Source organism: Hetaerina americana, unplaced genomic scaffold, assembly GCF_022747635.1.
Source record: "Hetaerina americana unplaced genomic scaffold, ioHetAmer1.1.p SCAF_39, whole genome shotgun sequence".
NCBI lineage: Eukaryota > Metazoa > Arthropoda > Insecta > Odonata > Calopterygidae > Hetaerina > Hetaerina americana.
The window spans coordinates 2,319,293-2,339,614 of NW_027286974.1; the positions used below are offsets into that span (position 1 = coordinate 2,319,293).

The 20,322-nt window shown below is 35.4% G+C and overlaps 1 protein-coding gene across 1 annotated transcript; it reads left to right on the top strand.

Annotated features, from left to right (window-relative positions):
* The first annotated feature begins 370 nt into the window (after window positions 1–370).
* LOC139691687 (uncharacterized) lies at window positions 371–20,110 on the top strand. Its single transcript, XM_071589531.1, has 6 exons — window positions 371–502; window positions 696–854; window positions 1,741–1,854; window positions 10,773–10,896; window positions 13,122–13,255; window positions 19,988–20,110. The coding sequence occupies exons 1-6, from the start codon at window positions 371–373 to the stop codon at window positions 20,108–20,110; spliced, it is 786 nt and encodes a 261-aa protein (XP_071445632.1).
* Window positions 20,111–20,322: the final 212 nt, after the last annotated feature.

Here is a 20,322-nt window from a genome sequence, read left to right on the forward strand (position 1 = left end):
TCAAGTAAATTGTAAACTTTGTTATCATATATTTAGCGTTAGGTTGCTCAGTAAATCATTGGTAGTCCTTACAAACGATATTAATGCGCGAATCACTGAATTTAAACCTAGCAGATTATGATTAAAAAGCCGCGGTATGTTGTGAATGTAAAAAAGTGAAGTACCCATTTAAGTAAGAGTTAAAATAATTTTAAAATGCGGGAATTTATTTGAATATGGTGATCACTTGGAGCCAAAATAAAACCAGATCGACTGTCCACATCGCTCTTAGTAATCGATTCAGAACGAACGACCCATCGATATATAGTCGGCCATTTTGGAATCAATTGCTTACGAGTTTTTAATGTTGACAGTTTCAAGTGCTACGAAGATGGCTCGACAAGAAAGTTTAAAGTGTAGATTATGTTTTGGCCGTGGTGGTCGGTTGACAAATATTTTTAGTGAAAACGACGATGCTGAGCAATTGGTGCGGGAAGCAATAGAAGAGTTATTGGAATTGAAAGTAAGCTATCCATTGCATGTTTACGTTTTCACCATGACGCTTTTATCGTAATTTTACCACAAAGTGGTAAAGTGGTGTTTGGTTGTTCCCGGTTTTATGTCAAAAAAAGCCTTTGCATTACTCTGTTAATAATTGGAGTCCTTTTGAGAGAAGATGTGTGGGGTTTATTAGCTTGATAATCTTGTTTTCGTAGGTAGTGAGGGATGGAAGCCACCCGTGGTTTATTTGCTATCAGTGCTTTAAAATACTGACCGATTTCTATATGTTTAAGCAGCAATGCTACGAAAACAGTCTTATATTGGAGAGGCAAACGGAAATCAAACTCGAAGAGGGAAATATTAGTCGTGCAAAGGTGAGTTGTGTTCAACGTATGTATTTATTGTATAATATTCTGAGCAATGTCCTTTATAACGATATGCGTTTTAGAAAGTAAGGTATATTATTTAATAAACGTGGTGATATGAAATGAATTCCCTACCTAGTGTTTAAATGTCTAATGACCCAATGACAAATACGAGCTATGGCTTAACAATCGCGTATATTGTATATATTAGACATGCAAAAATTGAATACTTATATGTTTATTATAAGAGTATGCAAAAGACTTCATAGACTGGCTTTCTTTTACGCGTTTTATTCTTGTATACAGAAATATTTCATTCATGTATACATTGACTCAATGGTAGCTTTTCAAGCAACCTTGAAACAATTTGCCAAGAAAATGACTAGCATCTTTTCTTATAAGGTTAAAGTAATAGGGTCATATGTTCAAAACATAATATTTTGAATGATTCCTAATTAAAGAATAATTTGCATTTAGTCATTGTAGAATGTCTTAGATTTACAATTTCACTTCATGTACGTCCAATGATAACTTAATATAATTTATTTTAATTACTGAATATCTTTAAAAAATTCTAATCCCAAAATATTAAAATTGGCAACCAGATGACGTTTTTTTGGATTTTACAATTAGTTATCTTATTAATTGGTTTTTCTGTGATATCTAGCTCTGCTAGCTATATGTATGTATGTGTCTGCCCACATGTTTAAATGGAAATCTTTTATGCCATAATCATAATGTATTAGCATGAAAGCCCTGCTGTTTAATTTAAAATTGCAAATATCCCAATCACTTTCATTTAATAGAAATTGTTGATCATACACTCAATTTCAATTTTGATATTGCTAGTCTAATTTTTTTTATATTTATCAACCTTTTTAACACTTATGTACAGATCACAGTGAAAAGAGAGAAGATTGATGTTGAAGACCCGGAGTTTATTGAAATTCCAGCTATCAAGGACGAAGTGGACCACAATATTCAAATTCAGGAAGGGACTTCTCTAGAGGTAGAGGAAAATTTTATCATTCAGCACTTTTTCAGGGTACCCACTTTCTGAGACAATCAAGTAGCTGGTCCCGTTATTTTTATTGGAGGGTAGTGTTCTTGTGGAACAGAAGCCACAAACTGAATGAGGAAGGGATGAAAGATTTTGTTTCTGATGGATGCTCCCTGTTGAAATAAATTATTGTTGATTGTTGGTCAGTTTCATTCAGACTGAAGTGTTAAATTTTTTTTCTAGATGTAAATGTTGATTGCTTGGAAAGTTATATTAGAGTCAGATATAAATGAATTCAAAGATACCGTGGAAAAGACGAACAGAAAGGAAATGAAGGATGATGATGTATCATGACAGTGTGACTAATGGAAGAAAATGTCATAAATATAGTTGATGCTGGAGTGTGGTTTGGGTGTTTTTCAACGGAGGAACTTATGTTCATGTTTACCCATAAATAGATATATGCATATGCAGGAGCAATAGTCATGTCTATTGTACTGCATTTTACAATGGCAATTTGAAAAGTCAGGTCTTCTATTTTTTTATATTGAAAATCAAATATATTCTCAACTTACTGTACATCATATGAAAGCGTTAGTATTTGTAGTTTCCTTGACAATCAATCATATTTTTCATCCATGTAAGCCACTTTCAAATACTTGAGTCACTCTCTCATGCCGCAACATTAAGTTAATTGACAACTACTTCTTGCACTTCCTCGTCTAACTTGAACTTCTGTCCTCAAGGGCATGTTGTGAGAACAGAAAACAAGTGGTAGTCACAGGGGGCAATGTCCAGGCTTTAAAGAGGGTATTTGATGATATTCCTGCCAAATTCATTAAATCAAACATTCATTCATCAATGTTCACATCAAATGACCAGCCAAAGTAGGCTGTTCAATTGATGTGAAGCCATGTGCCCATATATTGTCATGATGCAAACACACTCCTTTGATAAGACAAGTGGTAACCAATAAACTTTGAAATAATATTCTTCTTAGAAAAGTAGCCACTCTATTCATTAAGGCCTTTTCTATCTCATAAAGAATAATTTCCTTGTTATTATGGGCACACTTGTCAATTAGCCCACAGTAGATTCTGGCAAATTCAACAACCGTGATGGCTGCTAATCGAGGAAATTTTCCCAGCATGAAACAATATATTGCACTTTTATAGCATGTTTTCGATGTCTATACACTTTTCAAGGTACACTTTCACTAAATGGCAATGAATTTATATTGGGGAAGCAGTCATTTGTTGGCTTCCTGATGCAGCAGGAGGAAGGTATGATGCTGGGATTAAAAACTGTCTAAAAGGATGCAAAAGTGATTGTTCATCAAGGTTACAATGTAGGAAAATGGCTAAATGCTCAACCTTTCCAAAGATGTATGCAAAATTGAGAATAAATTTCATTTTTCATGAAAAAAAAGGGAGCCTACTCTTCAGATCACCCTCGTATATGCAGACATAATTTGTCCTTAAATTTGAAAGAATTTTGGATGCAGACAGCTTGGGTCAGTTGGAAGAAGAAATAAATGGATGGGGTATGTTGTGGTTCATAGGGAAAGGTTATACCTCAGGGCTTCAAAACCTTCTTTCTTCAGGGAATGTAATGTATACTGTTGCCTTGAGAATTATTATTCTGTAAGGAATTCGGATTGAGTGTCAATGTTTCAGGAAGTGGTACAAATTTTGCATGCAAGAAGGGTTTGAATTGGCTATAGGTTGAAGGTGGTGGCCTATTAATTCTGAGTTTTGTTCATCAGATGACTTGATCCTAGAGACAATGAGGCTTTAGAGGCTCTGTCCATTTCACCTTCTCCATTCTTTTCCACATCCACATTTCAAAAGCCTCCAGTCTACGTTTATCCTCCAGCTTCAATGACCACATTTTCACACCATACATAGCTACGCTCCATATCAAAGTTTTTACGATTCTTTTCTTAACATCCTTACTCAACGCCCCCATCATCAACTCTCTCCTTGTGAAAGCCTCTTTGCCTAGCGCAATTCTTCTCCTTACGTCCCTACCACTTTGACCCTGTTGGTCCAAAACACTACCGAGATATGTAAACTTCTACCTGGTCTAGTTTTTGCTTTCCTATTCTAATGTAAAGCTTAGCCTTTTTCTTTCTAGAAAATTGCATAACCTTTGTTTTATTAATATTGATTCTTATCCCATACCTGATGGACTTAATTTCCAATTCATTCAGCAATACTTGCAACCCCTTGGGTGACTGACAAACCAAAGCTTGGTCATCAGCAAACCGAACTGATTCCACGAATTCCCCACCCACCTTCATTCCTATCTCCAGTTCTTCCCATGCCTCTTTAATCATTTCATCTGCATGCAGATTGAAAAGCAACGGTGATAATGGGCAACCCTGCCGTACACCTCTTCCTAACACTGCACAACCAAACTCCCTGTTCCCGACTCGTACCTGAGCAGTCTGAGACATATACAGGTTGTGGATTTGCCTCCTTTCCCTCCAATCTACTCCTACTTTCTGCAATATACTCATTAGTTTTTCCCAAGTCACCCTATCAAATGCTTTTTTGAAATCTACGAAACAGGCAAATACCTCCTGGTTGTGTTCTATATTCATCTCGATTAATAATGTCATTACTGCAGTGGCATCACACGTACCTTTTCCCTTCTTAAATAAAAACTGATCATCCCCTAAGTAATAATGTTTCCTACTCTCTATCCTTTTGTTTATGATCCTAAGAATAACTCTAGCTGTGTGGGATATCTTACTTATTGTCCTGTAGTCCTCACATGATATAGCCTAAAACTAAAACTTTATGTAACTGATGTAACTAATACAGATATGAAAAAGTCTTCTGGCCAGATTTCTTCCTCATAAATACTACAGCCCATATAGCCTCTCCTTCCCACATTTTCCTAAGCATTTTAAAAGTTCAGCAGGAATGTTATCCATCTGCTTGGCTTTATTTAGTTTCGTCTCCCCTAATGCCCTTTCTATCTCCTTGTCTAATATGCTTGAACCTAGGCTATCTTCCTCTACATCATGTTCCTTTCCTATGTCTAACTTTGTTGGTTTAAGCTCTTTACTATACAGTTCTTCTATATATTCCTTCCATCTCTCTTGGATCCTTCCTGCATCCACTATTACCTTACCTTCCTTATATCTAACTGCTATCGTTGATCTGCCTTTCTAACTTCTGGATAAAGATTTAACTTTGCTGTAAAGCCCACTGATTTCACTGTCCTTCTGCAGACTTTCCATATCGGTGCACATCTTCCACCATGCTTCCTTTGCTTTATTTGTTGCCCACCTCAAAATATTGTTTATTTCTTTGTGCTTCATTTCGACTAATACTGTATTTACATTCTTTCAATTTTGCTGCTCATCCATCTCTGTAATTATCTCATCTGTGATCCATGGTTTCCTAGTCCTTTTAGCATTAACCGTTCCAATAGTGTCTTTTGCAGCTTTCGACAACCCTTTCTTGAAACTCTCCCACTTTTCTCCCATAGTACTTAGCTCTTTATCATCCTCCATGATTTCCTCTACTGCCGGTTTGTATTCTTTCCTCTTCAAACCATTTAATGCTTTTACATTCCATTTTCAAACTCTGGGCCCCTGCCTTATCTTTTTGAAACGGATGCTACATTTCATAACAACTAAATTATGGTCAGAGTCCGCATCCGTTCCCGGGAAGCTGTGCAAATTTATCACACTGTTCCTAAACCTGTGTCTAACCAGGATATAATCTAGCCGATACCTTTCTGAGTCACTAGGCATGTTCCATGTATACCTGTGTCTTTTGTGGTGCCTAAACCAAGTGTTGTTGATGACTAGCCCCCGTCTCCTGCAGAACTTAACTGCTTTCCCTCTGCGGTCATTCCTCGTGCCAAAACCATAGCCCCCAACCTTGTCCCCATGTCTTCCTCCGCCTACCATCGCATTCCAATCTCCCATCACTATCAAATGTTTTCCTGCAGGAACACATGCGATTCTGTCCTCAAATTTGCCGTATATATCCTATTGACCTCTTCTTCTTTATGGTTGCTTAGTGGCATGTTTACCAGAATAATAACTAAGTTTGTGAGTTCTGCTTTTATCTCCACTAGTAGTATTCTATCCGTTACCAGCTCAATGTTGACTATGCTTCTTCCTACCTCTTCATTTAATACTATGGCAACTCCTCATTGGCTCTGGTCCCCACCGCTGTATATTATTCTATACTTATCACTCCCGTAATCTCTGCTATCTTTCCATCTCACCTTGCATAGATGGAAAATATCTATATTTCCCCATCCCATCTCTTACTTATCATTCTCCAATATCCCTATCCTCATTATTGTCCTAACATTCCACGTTCCTATTCTTACTAATGTGGTCTTCTTCTCCTGCGTCTTCTGAACTGCTGCTGCTGGTTTTCCCTTGCAAGGGTTTCATGGGATGATGACTCAAAATCTCTGTATAGTCCATCATGTTAATCTTGGGAATGATAATTGAGGTGATTTCCCATTTCCTTCCTCAATAGCTTTTTTATCATTACACCACTTACTGGCTGCCCCACTGGGGTCAGATGCCATTGCAGCCACCTCACTGAGAAACAGATGCTGCGTGGACTACCTTTCGTCTGGCTCCTAACCTTCAACCTATCTGGCATGGATGACCCTACCAGGAGCAATTATTATTACTACTGCCGGCACAGCCCTAAAGGTCATCGGAATGCACAAGCCCTTCCACCATGTCAAGGTTGTAGTCCGGGAAGAGGATGGTTTATATATATATATATATGGACAAAATTAGGGTACTATTCAGCAAGGTTTAATCATTACCAGAAAGTAAGGAGGAAAGATGTACACTAGCAATTAGAGATAAGTTGACTAAGATTATAGCTGACAGAAAATATCTAAGCAAATTGCAAGGAATAATGTGAAAAACTGTCTAAAAAAAGTAAATACATAGAAAAGTAAGATGACTGAAGCTTAGGTTCAGGCATACTTGATGATGACATAGAAAGGGCTGTGAAGCAGATAAAGTTAAATTTGGTGATAAGGCTTGACAACATGTTTTCAGCATTACCAAAAGGTATTGGGAAATTTTGGAAGAAAGGAATATTGACTGATTTGTAGTAGTATAGAGGAAAGAATCTGACCAAACAACTTTGTATGATAAGTTTCAATTCCTTTCCAAACAAGGTAAAGGTTATATCAGGACTATGGAACAATATATTTGAAATACTGCACATCTCAAGTGGTTCTTTGGATTTGTCGATAAAGGGATAGTGAAGTAAATAATTATATAGGAGATTTTTAGTATAGTTTGGAATCAATTAATTGAGAGGAATTCAGATTACAATCAGTATGTATTCATCTGTTTTGTTGATTTCAAAAGAGGATCAAGATGGTGTGGGGGCTAACGTACTGGCTTCCCACCCAGAGGGCCTGGTTGCAAATCCTGGTAGTGTTGAATATTTTTGAGAGGTATCTCAATCCCAGTTTAAGGTGCTTTGTGGAGGGCATTTGAGTTTGTATGCCGTCCGTCACTTGGGACGTTAAGCTGCAGACCCCTTGACGCCTTTTGTAAAGAGTAGGCTAATGCCGACACCGGGTTTCTCTCCACCCTTCAACCTTTCCTGTCTATCCCCTATGGTGCAAATGACCTCAGCAGTTGGTCACATCCCCTGAATACTACTGCTTGATTTCAAAAGCTCATTTGTTAGATTGAATTGGGATGAACTTGAGAGTTAAATGCAGAAAATAGGAATAGATAGGATAAACAGAAGGCTAAAAATTTATCTGTACATATCTTAGACTGGGAAGATGAGAGTAAAGAACAGATGGTCGAATTGGGCAGTGCTAAGAAGGGATATAAGTCAGGGTTGTCCATTATTTGATAGATATTGAATGAGATTCAAATTTAATGAAACAAAAATTGTAGAATTTTAAAGAAAAGGCTAGATTAAAAAGCATTGCAACAGGAAGGCAAATACTATAAGGTTTACGTATCTAGGAAGTGTTCTGTAACAATGCTGCCAATGCAGTATTGAGAGAAGGAGATTCCCTGTACTAGGAAATGTGGCATTAAAAATGTGGGAATTGATGACAGGGACATGGAGTGTAGATGTAAAGAAAAGACTTGTTCAAATTTGATATGGGACATTAACAGAAGAGTATTGTAGGCTTTCAAAATGTATGCACCTATAAAGATGAAGAAAAAGCAATTGACCTAAAAGAAAACAAATCAGGAATTGCTCGGCAATGTGGGCAAGGATATAGGTATGTCCAAGAAATCCTATGATGGCAGGAAAAATTGGAGGAAAGCCATATTGACTGGCAGTGAGAGGCTAAAAACTAATAGAAGGGAGAATATCAGTCAAACAAGGAAAGGGCAGGAACAAGAAAAGAATTTTGGATTGGGTGAAGTCAAGAAATACTCAGAGATGAAGGGGGACTTAACCCTCTTAGTGCGGCGGGGATTTCAGCGGTACTAGTAAGAAGTGCGAAGTGTAATTTAAGCAAATGTATCACCTTAGGAAAAAAAACATTATGAAGTTATTTGTGTAGATATCCATATGCAGTTTTTTTATTTTAAAATATAATATTGTAGTTAATAATGATGTAATACATTTACATCATCTGAATAATAAATGTAATTATTACAGTATCATAAATTTGAAGAATATTTTTTTAGCAATAATATTTCGATTTTTAGACACGATATTTAATTATAATAAAGAATCAAAATAGCATGTAGAAAATAATATAAATAAATAACGAAAAACCACTGAATTGCAAATTTTTTTGTCAGCCTCTGCATAGTTCGATTTTGTTGAAAAGGCTGATCTCACTGAGTCAAATTGGGACTCTTCCCCTTTTCTTGAGACTGCGGCAATGTGCTTACAATCTAAGGCAGAAAAAATCAAGTTCTAACTCACAGAGAACTGCTGACAATGTAATCCATTACACAGGGTGCAATTGATTAAATAGGATGGATGGCAAGAGAAACCAAAATGATTACAAAGTAGTGCTCTCATTCCCATCGTCTCAACAAAGTCTGAATAAGCAGGTATATATCAACAACACGACACCACAACACATTCAAGAGATTACATATGAAAACAGATTAGTAGCCTTTCAGTGGCTTTTCATAGTGGAAAGCCTACTCAGAAAAAAAACGAGCAAACAATTAGGCAGAGCTTCCCGACATGTACAAAACTGAACGGAAAATTATGCTAAGAATTATACCTTTTTAAAAGCATTCAAAATTGCTAATAAAAAATTTAAAAAATAGTTACTTATTTCTATGGAATTCAACCTATCGATAGCACAAAAACCATAAATTATTAAAGAAAAAACCATAAGTTACAATGATTTAAACAAAAGCCTAGGCAAGAGCTGATATATCGGCCCGCCGCACTTTTTGCCAGGGATACAAAAGCCGATTTATCGGCCCGCCACCCTAAGAGGGTTAATATAAAGAATATCCATGGATTTTGTGTTGTAATCAGTCCCAAAATGTTTTATTTGGTACTTATATCCATCCATAATCTACCTTAACTGGTAATTACCTAAATCAAATTATAATGCATATGAAGTTAGCACTAGTTGGCAAAGTGTACAGCTTTAGTTCATGGGTTCTTAATATCTGTTCAATAAGGCTAAGGCCAAATCTCAAGAGGCGCTTCTGTTCATCACATTATATTTTTTTAACCCTCTTGGTGCGGCGAGGATTTCAGGGGTACGAGTGAGAACTGCGAAGGGTAATTTAAGTAAATGTGTCGCCTTTGGAAAAAAAACATGAAGTTATTTGTTTAGATATCCATATGTAGTTTTTTTATTTTAAAATATAATATTGTAGTTAATAATGATGTAATACATTTACATCATCTGAAAAACAAATGTAATTATTACAGTTTCATAAATTTGAAGAATATTTTTTTAGCAATAATATTTAGATTTTTAGACACAAAACTAATATCTTTTTAAAAAATTTTTCAATTAAACTATGATATTTAAATATAATAAACGATCAAGAAGACGTAGAAAATATTCTAAATAAATAAAGAAAAGCCAGTGGATTGCAATTTTTTTTGTCAGCCTCTGCATAGTTAAACTTTGTTGAAAAGGATGATCACACTGTGTCAAATTGGGACCTTTCCCCTTTCCTTGAGACTGCGGCAACGTGCTTACAATCTAAAGGCAGAAAAAAGCCAAGTTCTAACTCACAGAGAACTGCTGACAATGTATTGCAATACACAGGGCACAAATGATTAGATAAGATGGACGGCAAGAGAAATCAAAATGATTACAAAGCAGTGCTCTCATTTCCATCGTCTCAACAAAGTGTGAATAAGCAGCTATATATCAACACCAGGACACCAAAACACATTCAAGAGATTACAGATGAAAACAGATTACTAGCCTTTCAGTGGCTTTTTAAAGTGGAAAGACTACTCAGAAAAAAAAGAGCAAACAATGAGGCCGAGCTTCCTGACATGTACAAAACTAAACGAAAAATTATAGTAAGAATGATACTATTTCAAAAGCATTTAAAATTGCTAATAAAAAATTTAAAAAATACATATGTAATTCTATGTAATTCAACCTATTGATAGCACAAAAACCATAAATTAATAAAGAAAAAACCATAAGTTACAACGATTTAAACAATAGCCTACACAAGAGCCAATATATCGGTTCTCCGCATTTTTCACCAGGGGCACAAAAGCCGATATATCGACCCGCCGCACTAAGAGGGTTAAAGAAAAGGTTTGAAGTGTTTTTCACTGTGTGGAGTCATATGCAGTTACTTCTCTTGTATTTCTGAACAAAACAGGCTGACTTAAAACTACAGTAATATAATGCATTCAAGTTACAATTTTTTTATCTTACTTTTCAAAATATTTTTTTTTATTATTACTTATGTTGTTTCTTTGATCTTGCAGGATCATTTGGAAGAAGCAGAAGTAAATATGCCCTCTGAGGAGGAAGTAAACATTAAGGAAGATTGTGATACTGAAATTCCTCAGATAGAAGTAAGACTGGAAGGGGAGGTGTTGCAGGAACAAGGTAAGGAGAGCTAAGGACTGCTGTCACTTCACTTTTGCTACTTTCTGGTGCAATACAACTATTGTTGATTAACCCTTGCAGTACTTTTAATGTATTTTGGAAAAACTGGGTTAACTTTAGAGAATTTTTAAAAAAATAACTGAAAGGCCATTTTAAATATTATGATAAATTGCAAAAAGATGATAATTTCATCATCTTATTTGCAATTATTTATTTATATGCTCAGACTAGATCTTCTATTCATTTTGCTGTGTTTTCAAGTCTCTTCTTTTGTTTTAATTGGTTATGCTAAATTTGGACTTTATCGGTCAAGAAAAATAAATGAAATAATCCAAAACAACCCTTTTCCCTTTCAATATCATATGTTTTACCCTAAGTAGGATCTAAACATCATGTGAAAGGTGTCAATGCCATTCATTTGTTGTTTTTACATGTCCTCGATTTACAGTTAGACTATATTCTTTGATTTTTTATGTTTATTATTTCTTAATAATGTGTTTGCTGCTTTTGTTTGAAGCAACAAGGTAGGATTTGTTTGGTTTTTTCTAATTGTCTCATAATTTCATTCCTAATATAAGTTTCCTGCATAATAATTCATTCAGTTTCCATGGGAATAAACCTCAAATTTCTTACCAAAGCGCTTGTTAAAACTATGTAGCTTTTTGAAAAATTAGCATGCCAAATATTATGCTCTAATTGTGATGTCTGCACAATGGATTTCATGAACCATTAAGATCAGAGTTAGGCTCTCCATTAGCAGGATGTCCTCATATAGATTGTTTTTCTGACAACAGTTCTGCCTGTGTGTCAACAAGCATCTTCAGGTCAAAGTGACCTGATCTGGTTCACTTCAAACTGAAGTTGCTCATTGAAACATGGGCAAAACTGTTAACAGAAAAATAACTTACATGGTGACATCCTGAGAATGGAGAGTCACATGCCACAAAATGCCACAAAAACCTACAAACCCAAGATGAGAGTTAGTTCAGTGCTTTCTATTTTACATTTACCCTAAGGGCCCCATGGGATATTGATATGGCAAAATAGACTATTGGCTTGGTCAACTTGCTTAAATTTTTGCAAAAATTGATATTTTTTATTTTCAGTTGATAGAGATGTAAAAAAGTCATTTAATAAAACCGAATCAAAAGTAAGAAAGATTCTGAAAAATGCTTATAGAGTTACTTATATTACATTAAAAGAAGTTGCAAAAATGATTTGCTAAAAAATACTTCAGTAATTCATATAATTTAGCAAATCAAGATGTACAATTTATGTAACCAACAGAAATATTAGATTAATGAAATCATCTGGAAACCCTAAAAAATGTACCATGATGAAAATTAATTAATTGCACAACTTAATGTTAACTGCTGTATACTCTGACTTTCCTAGTCCTAATCTTACCTTTTTCTTATTTATGTCATATCTATTGTTATTGATTTATTTTCTGCGTTACATTAAAAGCAGCAGTAGGAAATTTCCCTGATGTTTAAAAATCTTTTCATTGAAAAAATATATTAATCCTTAAAGATATATTTCCTTTTCTTAATGCTAATTTTATTGTAAATGCTAAAGAAATGTTCATTTTGTTCCTTCTAGAAGTCATTGTATAAAGAATAATTGTTCTTTCTGGGTAACATTAAGTAAACTCATGTGAAGCAGTAACATGAAAGAATTATACATCCTTTTATTAGATAATTTCTTTTTTCTTTGTAAGAAAAAACAGTTCATTTTATTTCAAGTCTATATTATATTCTTTTTCTTTGCTCAACAATAGCAGTTTTAATCTAAATAATAAATTACTTCCAAGCAAAATAATAAAAATTGGCTCATGTCACTGGATTAAGCCCCCTGTAACTGATTTAGGTTTCCCAGGTCAAGAGAGACTTGAAAGGAAAGGACTTTAACACTGATGAAGGTAAAACAAAAAGTGCTAGAAGGCCTAATTCAGATCAGCATTAGGTGATGACAGATGCTTTGTTCCTGGGATTTCAGCATAGCTGATGTTGCTTACATACATGCATAGACAAATGAGTTTGTATAGGCAAGACTAGACATGGTTGTATACATTCATGTACACATATGATTGAATGTGAACAAACATACCTATAATTATTAATTTACATTAATTTGTTTATCCAAACTGGTGAAAACAATTTTTTAATCACAGGTATTAACTTTCTAATGAATATCTACTTTACCTTATACTTCAAATCTTTCAGATAAACATAAAAAACAAGATGATGCTGGGGAAGAAACTTTGGCCACTCAACTGCATCTGTGTGAAATTTGCTACAAGGTATTTGAGCAAAGGGACCTTCTCAAAGAGCATGTAATGAATGTGCACCTTAAAAAGGTAATTCAATTCAAATGTGATGTTTGTTTGGACGTATTTAAGAGAAAAAATGACCTTGCAAGTCATATCAAATTGGTGCATGCTCTTAAGAAGAAGCACCAATGTGAATTCTGCTCAAAAAACTTTCTACATTTAAATAAATTTAAAACTCACATGCTGACACACATTGAAGAAAAGGCAGAGAGATGTGAAATATGTTCCAAAGGGTTTTCTCGAAAGATGCATTTAAAGAGGCACATGTTGACACACACTGGGGAAAGGAGATACAAGTGTGATATATGTCTTAAAGTATTGGCTGATCGTGATCATATAAAGACCCATATGTTGACACACACTGGTGAAAAGCCGTACAAGTTCATGATATGTCCAAAAGCATTCATTAATAGTACTACACTAAAGATGCACATTCGGACACACACTGGTGAAAAGCCCCACAAGTGCCGCATCTGTTCAAAAGCATTCACCCGAAGTGCTTATCTTAGGGAACACATAATGACACACACTGCTGAAAAGCCGTACAAGTGCATGCTATGTCCAAAATCATTCATTAAGAGTACCTGGCTAAAGATGCACATGTGGACACACACTGGTGAAAGGCCACACAAGTGCAATGTCTGTTCAAAAGCTTTCAGCAAGAGCAGTGAACTAAAGGTGCACATTCGGACACACACTGGCGAAAAGCCCCACAAGTGCCGCATCTGTTCAAAAGCATTCACCCGAAGTGCTTATCTTAGGGAACACATAATGACACACACTGCTGAAAAGCCGTACAAGTGCATGCTATGTCCGAAATCATTCATTAAGAGTACTTTGCTAAAGATGCACATGTGGACACACACTGGTGAAAGGCCACACAAGTGCAATGTCTGTTCAAAAGCTTACAGCAAGAGCAGTTTACTAAAGGTGCACATGATGACACACACTGGTGAAAAGCCATACGGATGCCTGATATGTCAGAAAACGTTTATCTACAAGGGCGGTCTAAAGAGGCACATGAAGACACACACTGGTGAAAGGCCACACAAGTGCAATGTCTGTTCAAAAGCATTCATTCAGCCTACTCACCTTATCACACACATGAGGACACACCCTGCAAAATGATCACAAAAATGTAAGATATATCATTCATCACCTGGAGCATTGTGAACAGAAGAGTGCCAAGGCAACATTAATTTGAAGTGCATTAAACTGCTGAGAATTATATATATATTACTCTGAAAAAACCTTTGTAAAACATTAATTACAACTTTGTATCAAAGTGACATTATTTTTCTGTTTTATATAATATCTTTAAATAAATATATTAGAGAAAGTTGAAAATCTCTGCATCATTATGTATATTATGATAAAACTAGTCTAAACAGAAACGATTTGATCCTGTAAGAATTAAAATTACATAATTTTTTATAAGATAATCTTGTAATTCATCATTAATTCAAACAATGATACTTTTCAATTCTCCTATACATGAATCAGTTATAAGGCTTACATGGCAATGTGAAAATTATATCACCTATTTGTCCATGAATCGTGTTATTAAATTCATTCCAATACTATCTACTATGTTTACCATGTACAAGGCAAAACACTTGTGTCTCATGCCTTTTTGCCTGTAAATTTACCTCCTTTCAATTTCATTGAGGAATAAGATGATGTGATCAATAAAATGCAAAGTTTGTTATGCAAGAGAAAAATAAAAACTGTTTTGTTCACAGGGCATTTCGAATATATATGTTTTCTCTTGTCAGTAACTGTGGAAAGCCTAAAATGGGCAGGAAGTATTTGTCTAGAATATTACTGAAGAAAATATATGCAAAAGTTTGGCAGTTCCTTGATGAATGTTAATTCATAGAGAATGAATTATTGCATGATGCCTATGAAAGTAGGATGAAACAAGGCATCTGCCTTTAATAACACAGCATTTGGTTTGGAAGAAGTATAGGTATGTTTATGTAGGTGTATATGTAAATACTGGAATGCTGTGAAGGTGTTCCCTGGTTCTTGGTGAATGATTTTAGGGATTGCATTGCTGACGTAATCTTGGGAAAGTAGACTAGGATGTTAAGAGTTTGGAGTAAGTCGTTATGCACAAAAAAAGCATTTAGAATGCTGTTGCATTCTGCTAAACTTTCATTCAGAATAATCAGGGGTTGAGATATTTTAGTCTGGAAAATCCCCTGTTTATGGATCTGCTGAAAATAGGAGGGTCTATGATAAAATATCAACTTATCTAGACGTTTTCAGCTTAATTACCTCATATTTCTCCTGAAACTTCTGCTGCTTAGTGAAGAAAAGTAATTGAGTGGAGAATATAATGGAAGTTGTTCATTATAAGGGTTTGAATATAAAGTCCCTTTGGAAAACAAGAAGAATTTGACTTCGGTTTTTTTGATGCTGAACCACAGGCTTCAAAATCCTGCTTTATCTCCTCTTTCAATGCATTTTGTGATGGACCAATTACACATTCATGGTGTTAAATTTTAGTTCCCTTTGTCTTGAATCGGTTGAAATATTGCTGCAAAAACCTTTTGCCCTTAGCCCATCAATCTTTAATCACAACTTGGTCTTCTCCAAGTTAAGGAATGCCATATATAATGGCTCATATGCATGGCTAAATTAATATGTAACATAAATTTTATCCTAATATCTCAGTGATTCCTTTGTAATAATTACTAAGATACCATAACACCACATATTTACAACAGATGATGTTGAATGGTTTCACTCATAAGAAGAGAATTATTGGAAAATATAAAATCAATTTAAATTGAGCAGGAAATGCAAGAAATATATTTTTAAAATTTAAAATGCATGTTACAGCATTGACAGATTTTGAAATTCAGAATGGTCAAAGGTAGGGGTACTTCTGATAGCTATTTTCCATATTTATGCACCTAAAAGTTGCTGTTTATCTTTGATCTTGGAGAATCATTTGGAAAATGAAGAATTACAATTATGTTATGATGATGAAGTTGATAATTAGGAAGAGTATGACTATGACATTCCACAAAAAGATGATGCCTTTGGAGAGGAAGCATTTAAGGTACAAGGTAGATATGGCAAAGTACAAAAAATTTCGAACTTACATGAGCTTGGGTTGTGCATCTATCTTGTTTGTGGTCTATTTTGATGGATATTTAATGTGTGTGTTTATAAGATATAATTCTTTGGTCATATTTTTTGTTAATCCTACTGAAAGTCCTCAAGTGATTGTATTATTTTATGGCCAATAATTTGCATCCCTGTTTGAGTGGGATGCACCCAAGAGAAACATTTTTCAAGTCTTTACTTAAGTATGACTGAAACAACTGAAGTGGAATTAATTTCAAAAAATATATATTGTACAAAAAAGCTAAATACATGGCAATATAATTCACATAATTTTCATTCTCAGTAGTTAAGTGTGGTACACTTCGTTTAAATGGAATTCTGTAATTATATACTTGAAAACTGTTGTAACATTTACCATTGCACTGGTGGCATTGATACTCCCTTCCCACAGCATACACTGATTTCAAAGCATCAAGCCTTTGAAATTTCTTTTCAAAATAATAATTTTAGTCACCAAGTCACTTCAATGGGTTTTTCATGCAAGTTTCTATGCAATGAGAGATGATATGCTCATATTTTTTTGAACACATTTGGTGTTCTTTAATTCTTTTTTAACATATTCCATCCTGACAAATTCCAAAGAAACTGCGGTAGATGCCGCAACAGTAACTTTTAATGGAGTCATCCGCTAATGTGCATTTCAATGCAACAATTTCAGAGTCTAAAATTCATTCATTCATTCCTTATATCTGTTTCTTTATAAATGAGTATTTATTTGCCGTTTGGTGGGATTTCGTGTTTGAATGTGTATTTGGCTAATATGGCTCATCTCTTTCTTCTGGCTATATATATATATATATATATATATATATATATATATATATATATAATGGGCTGACACAACATAACACAAATAGAAAAGAATAGACACATATAAAAGAACACTTACACGGTAAATTACATCGACGCTTAAGAAGCCGGAATTCCGTTAGCTTCTCCATGCAGGTATAACACACCAACCAGGGATAATTTGCATCCTCCACAACCTAATAAAACAATTTCAATACAGATATTAGCCACAGAATGCACAAAACTCCTTTTTCCGTAATATAAATATACATTTTGACAGCAGTGTACGAAATACACAAACCAACTCCTAAATGACATAAACGAAGATTTCTTGGAAATATAATTATAGAACGTTTAAAACAGAGAGAAAACAGTTAGAGAGTTTAAACTTACTTTGACATCTATTAAATCCTCTATGGTCTTTTGCAACAGGAATTGTAATTTACTATTGTCGCCGAAAACATTCATCAACAGTCCATGACTGTTTAAACACAGTCTGCACACTTCGAATTCGACTTTATCGCACATCCGGATATTTTTAAAGTACTCCAAATGATTTACTGGAAAACGTATTGTTAAAATTAGAATGGCACTGTTCGCAATTTACTTAACGTACTATGAAAAGTTTCTGAAACACGAAATAAACAATTTCTCATCTGGCCACTTGCATTTCGTTCTTCATCTTTTGGTTTCCTTTGAAACTCAATTGAATGATACAAAAAGTGATGATCTTAATCCAGGTCACTCATTTTAGCACATTTCTCGGAGATTAATTGGCCTGAATCACCTAGATATATAGAATTAGGTCAATTAAAATAACAATTAGTCTCTTGAACTGATGGATAGTCACAGGTATCGTATAATACTAAAATTACATCAGGAAAGAAAAGAAGCATTTCATCAATCCCGTTCATTCATTCCAAAGATTCGGATCAATAGATTCAGAATTGTATTGTTTACGTTTCCAATTTTTAAGGAAAACTATAAATGTATGCATGCATTACCTGTCGCACTACAGAGTAATGTAAAAATATATATATAAATACTGTTGTGCCGTTTTTCCTTTCACTTCCTTTCTCAATACACAAGAATATAATTCTTCGAACGTTGACGCGTACCCGGTGTTTTTAAACATCGATACACTCCCTTAAGTCTTCTCAAACATCTTTGAATGGTATTTCCGTCACTTTACGCAAGTAATTATTCAATGGTAAACCTATTTTTCCTTTATTTGGCTGTAATTATAAGTAACAATGTAAATGCTGTACCTTCTAAGGTCCCTATTACATTCTTGAGGATGTGAAAAGAATATAATATTACGAGGAATGAAAACGAGGGAAAACTGCGAGGATTTCAACGGAAGTACTATCCAAAGAAAGGTAAAGGCTTCAATTTGCAAGGAATATAGGAAGTTTGATTTAACAAGCAGCTACTGTAATACTCACGATCATGTTCAAGAAGATGGAGAGCAATGGCAAATGATTTATATTTCGAATGGAATACATTCAGGGCGTATTTCCCTGTTCAGTACATGTCGAAAAAGCGTTCGATAGCGGATATAAGGATTAATTAATGAGTTCAATTGGTTAGGTTGGTGAGATTGGAGGCTAATCCACAATCTGTACATGTTTCAGACTGCTATCAGGTGCGAGTGAGGAAAAAAGAGTCCACATGGGCATTGTTAGGAAGAGGAGTATGGAATGGGGTGTATCCCATCATCACCTCACGCAGCTCAATGTATGGTGGGTGTAGATTGGAGTAGTTGTAGTAGTTTTGAGGTAAGGCTACCGACAGCTAAGGTCATTTGCGCCATAGGGGATGGACAGGAAAGGGTGAAGGGAGGAGAGAAACCCGGCATCGGCATTTGCCTACTCTTTATTTACAAAAGGCGCGAAAGGGTTCGCAGCTTAACGTCCCATCCAATGGACGGTGTAATCACTCAAAGTGCCCTCCACAAAGCACCTCAAGTAGGGATCGAGATACCTCTAAAAACTATTCAACCACGCTGGGATTTGAACCCGCGTCCTCTTGGTGAGAAGCCAGTACAATAGCACCCCCGCACCATCTCGATTCCCTGTAGATTGGAGCCTTTTGAAATGCGAGTGTGAAGAAAGATGGAGGAGATGAAGTGGACAGAAAGGAAAACAAACAAGGGAGTGATAAAAAGAGGAGAAGAGTGGGGGATGTTCCACAAATTCAAAAGAAGGCTGAAAGGAATGCATTCCAATCCATAATTTGTTTATTTTTATATTTATTCTATGAATATACATATATTAGTTTGCTGTTGCGTGTAATACTAACGAGGAATGTTACATTAATACAAAACCATAGACACAGTAATCAACCTGAAGGCCTGTTTAGCGGGTGATGGTAGAAATCACCCAGTACAATATATGGCATGTGAAATTTACACATCATGGTAGGGGGGGCAGTTCCTTTTCCTGTTCCGGTTATGGTTTCCCAGGAAGATCTGGTACCCAGAATATCACATAGCTTGCGTGGAGCAGCAGCTGCCCAGAGTGCCATGCCCGGGAATAGAACCCGGGACCCTCAGGTCAGTAGTCCAACATTTTACCCACTGGAACTGCGACCCACACATTAATACAAGGATTAGTAAACAAGTTTTCATTGAAAACAACAGGTTGAGAAAAATGTAAAAATATAATTTTAGCATTAACAAATTAGATATGATTCCTTAAACATACATGAGCTAGGGTATCAGTCAATTCTCTGCATTCTAGTGCCCTACACTGATATACTGCCGAAGCACTGTTTTTCCTATAAGGAAGTGAATGTGTATTGGTGGTCATATAGTCATTTGTCGGCATTCAGTCGATGCCTATGTGCGCTTTCAAGTTCCTTTTAAGACTCCTTATGTCCTTGAACAAACATCTCATATTTGGGGCCTATGCCTGTGGTTCGACATGTGCTCCTTCAGGTGCTGTTTACGCCTGAAGGTTTTCGAGCACACTTCACATTTATGAGTCTTCTCCTCGCTATGGATTAACATATGACCCTTCAGGATTCGTTTTAGTGTAAACATCTTTGGACAGACCTCACATTTATAGGGCTTTTCTCCAGTGTGTGTCAACATATCACAGATTCTCACCGACACTCAAGATTTTGCTTGTGATGGAAACATTTGGAGCATATCTCGCATTTGTCAG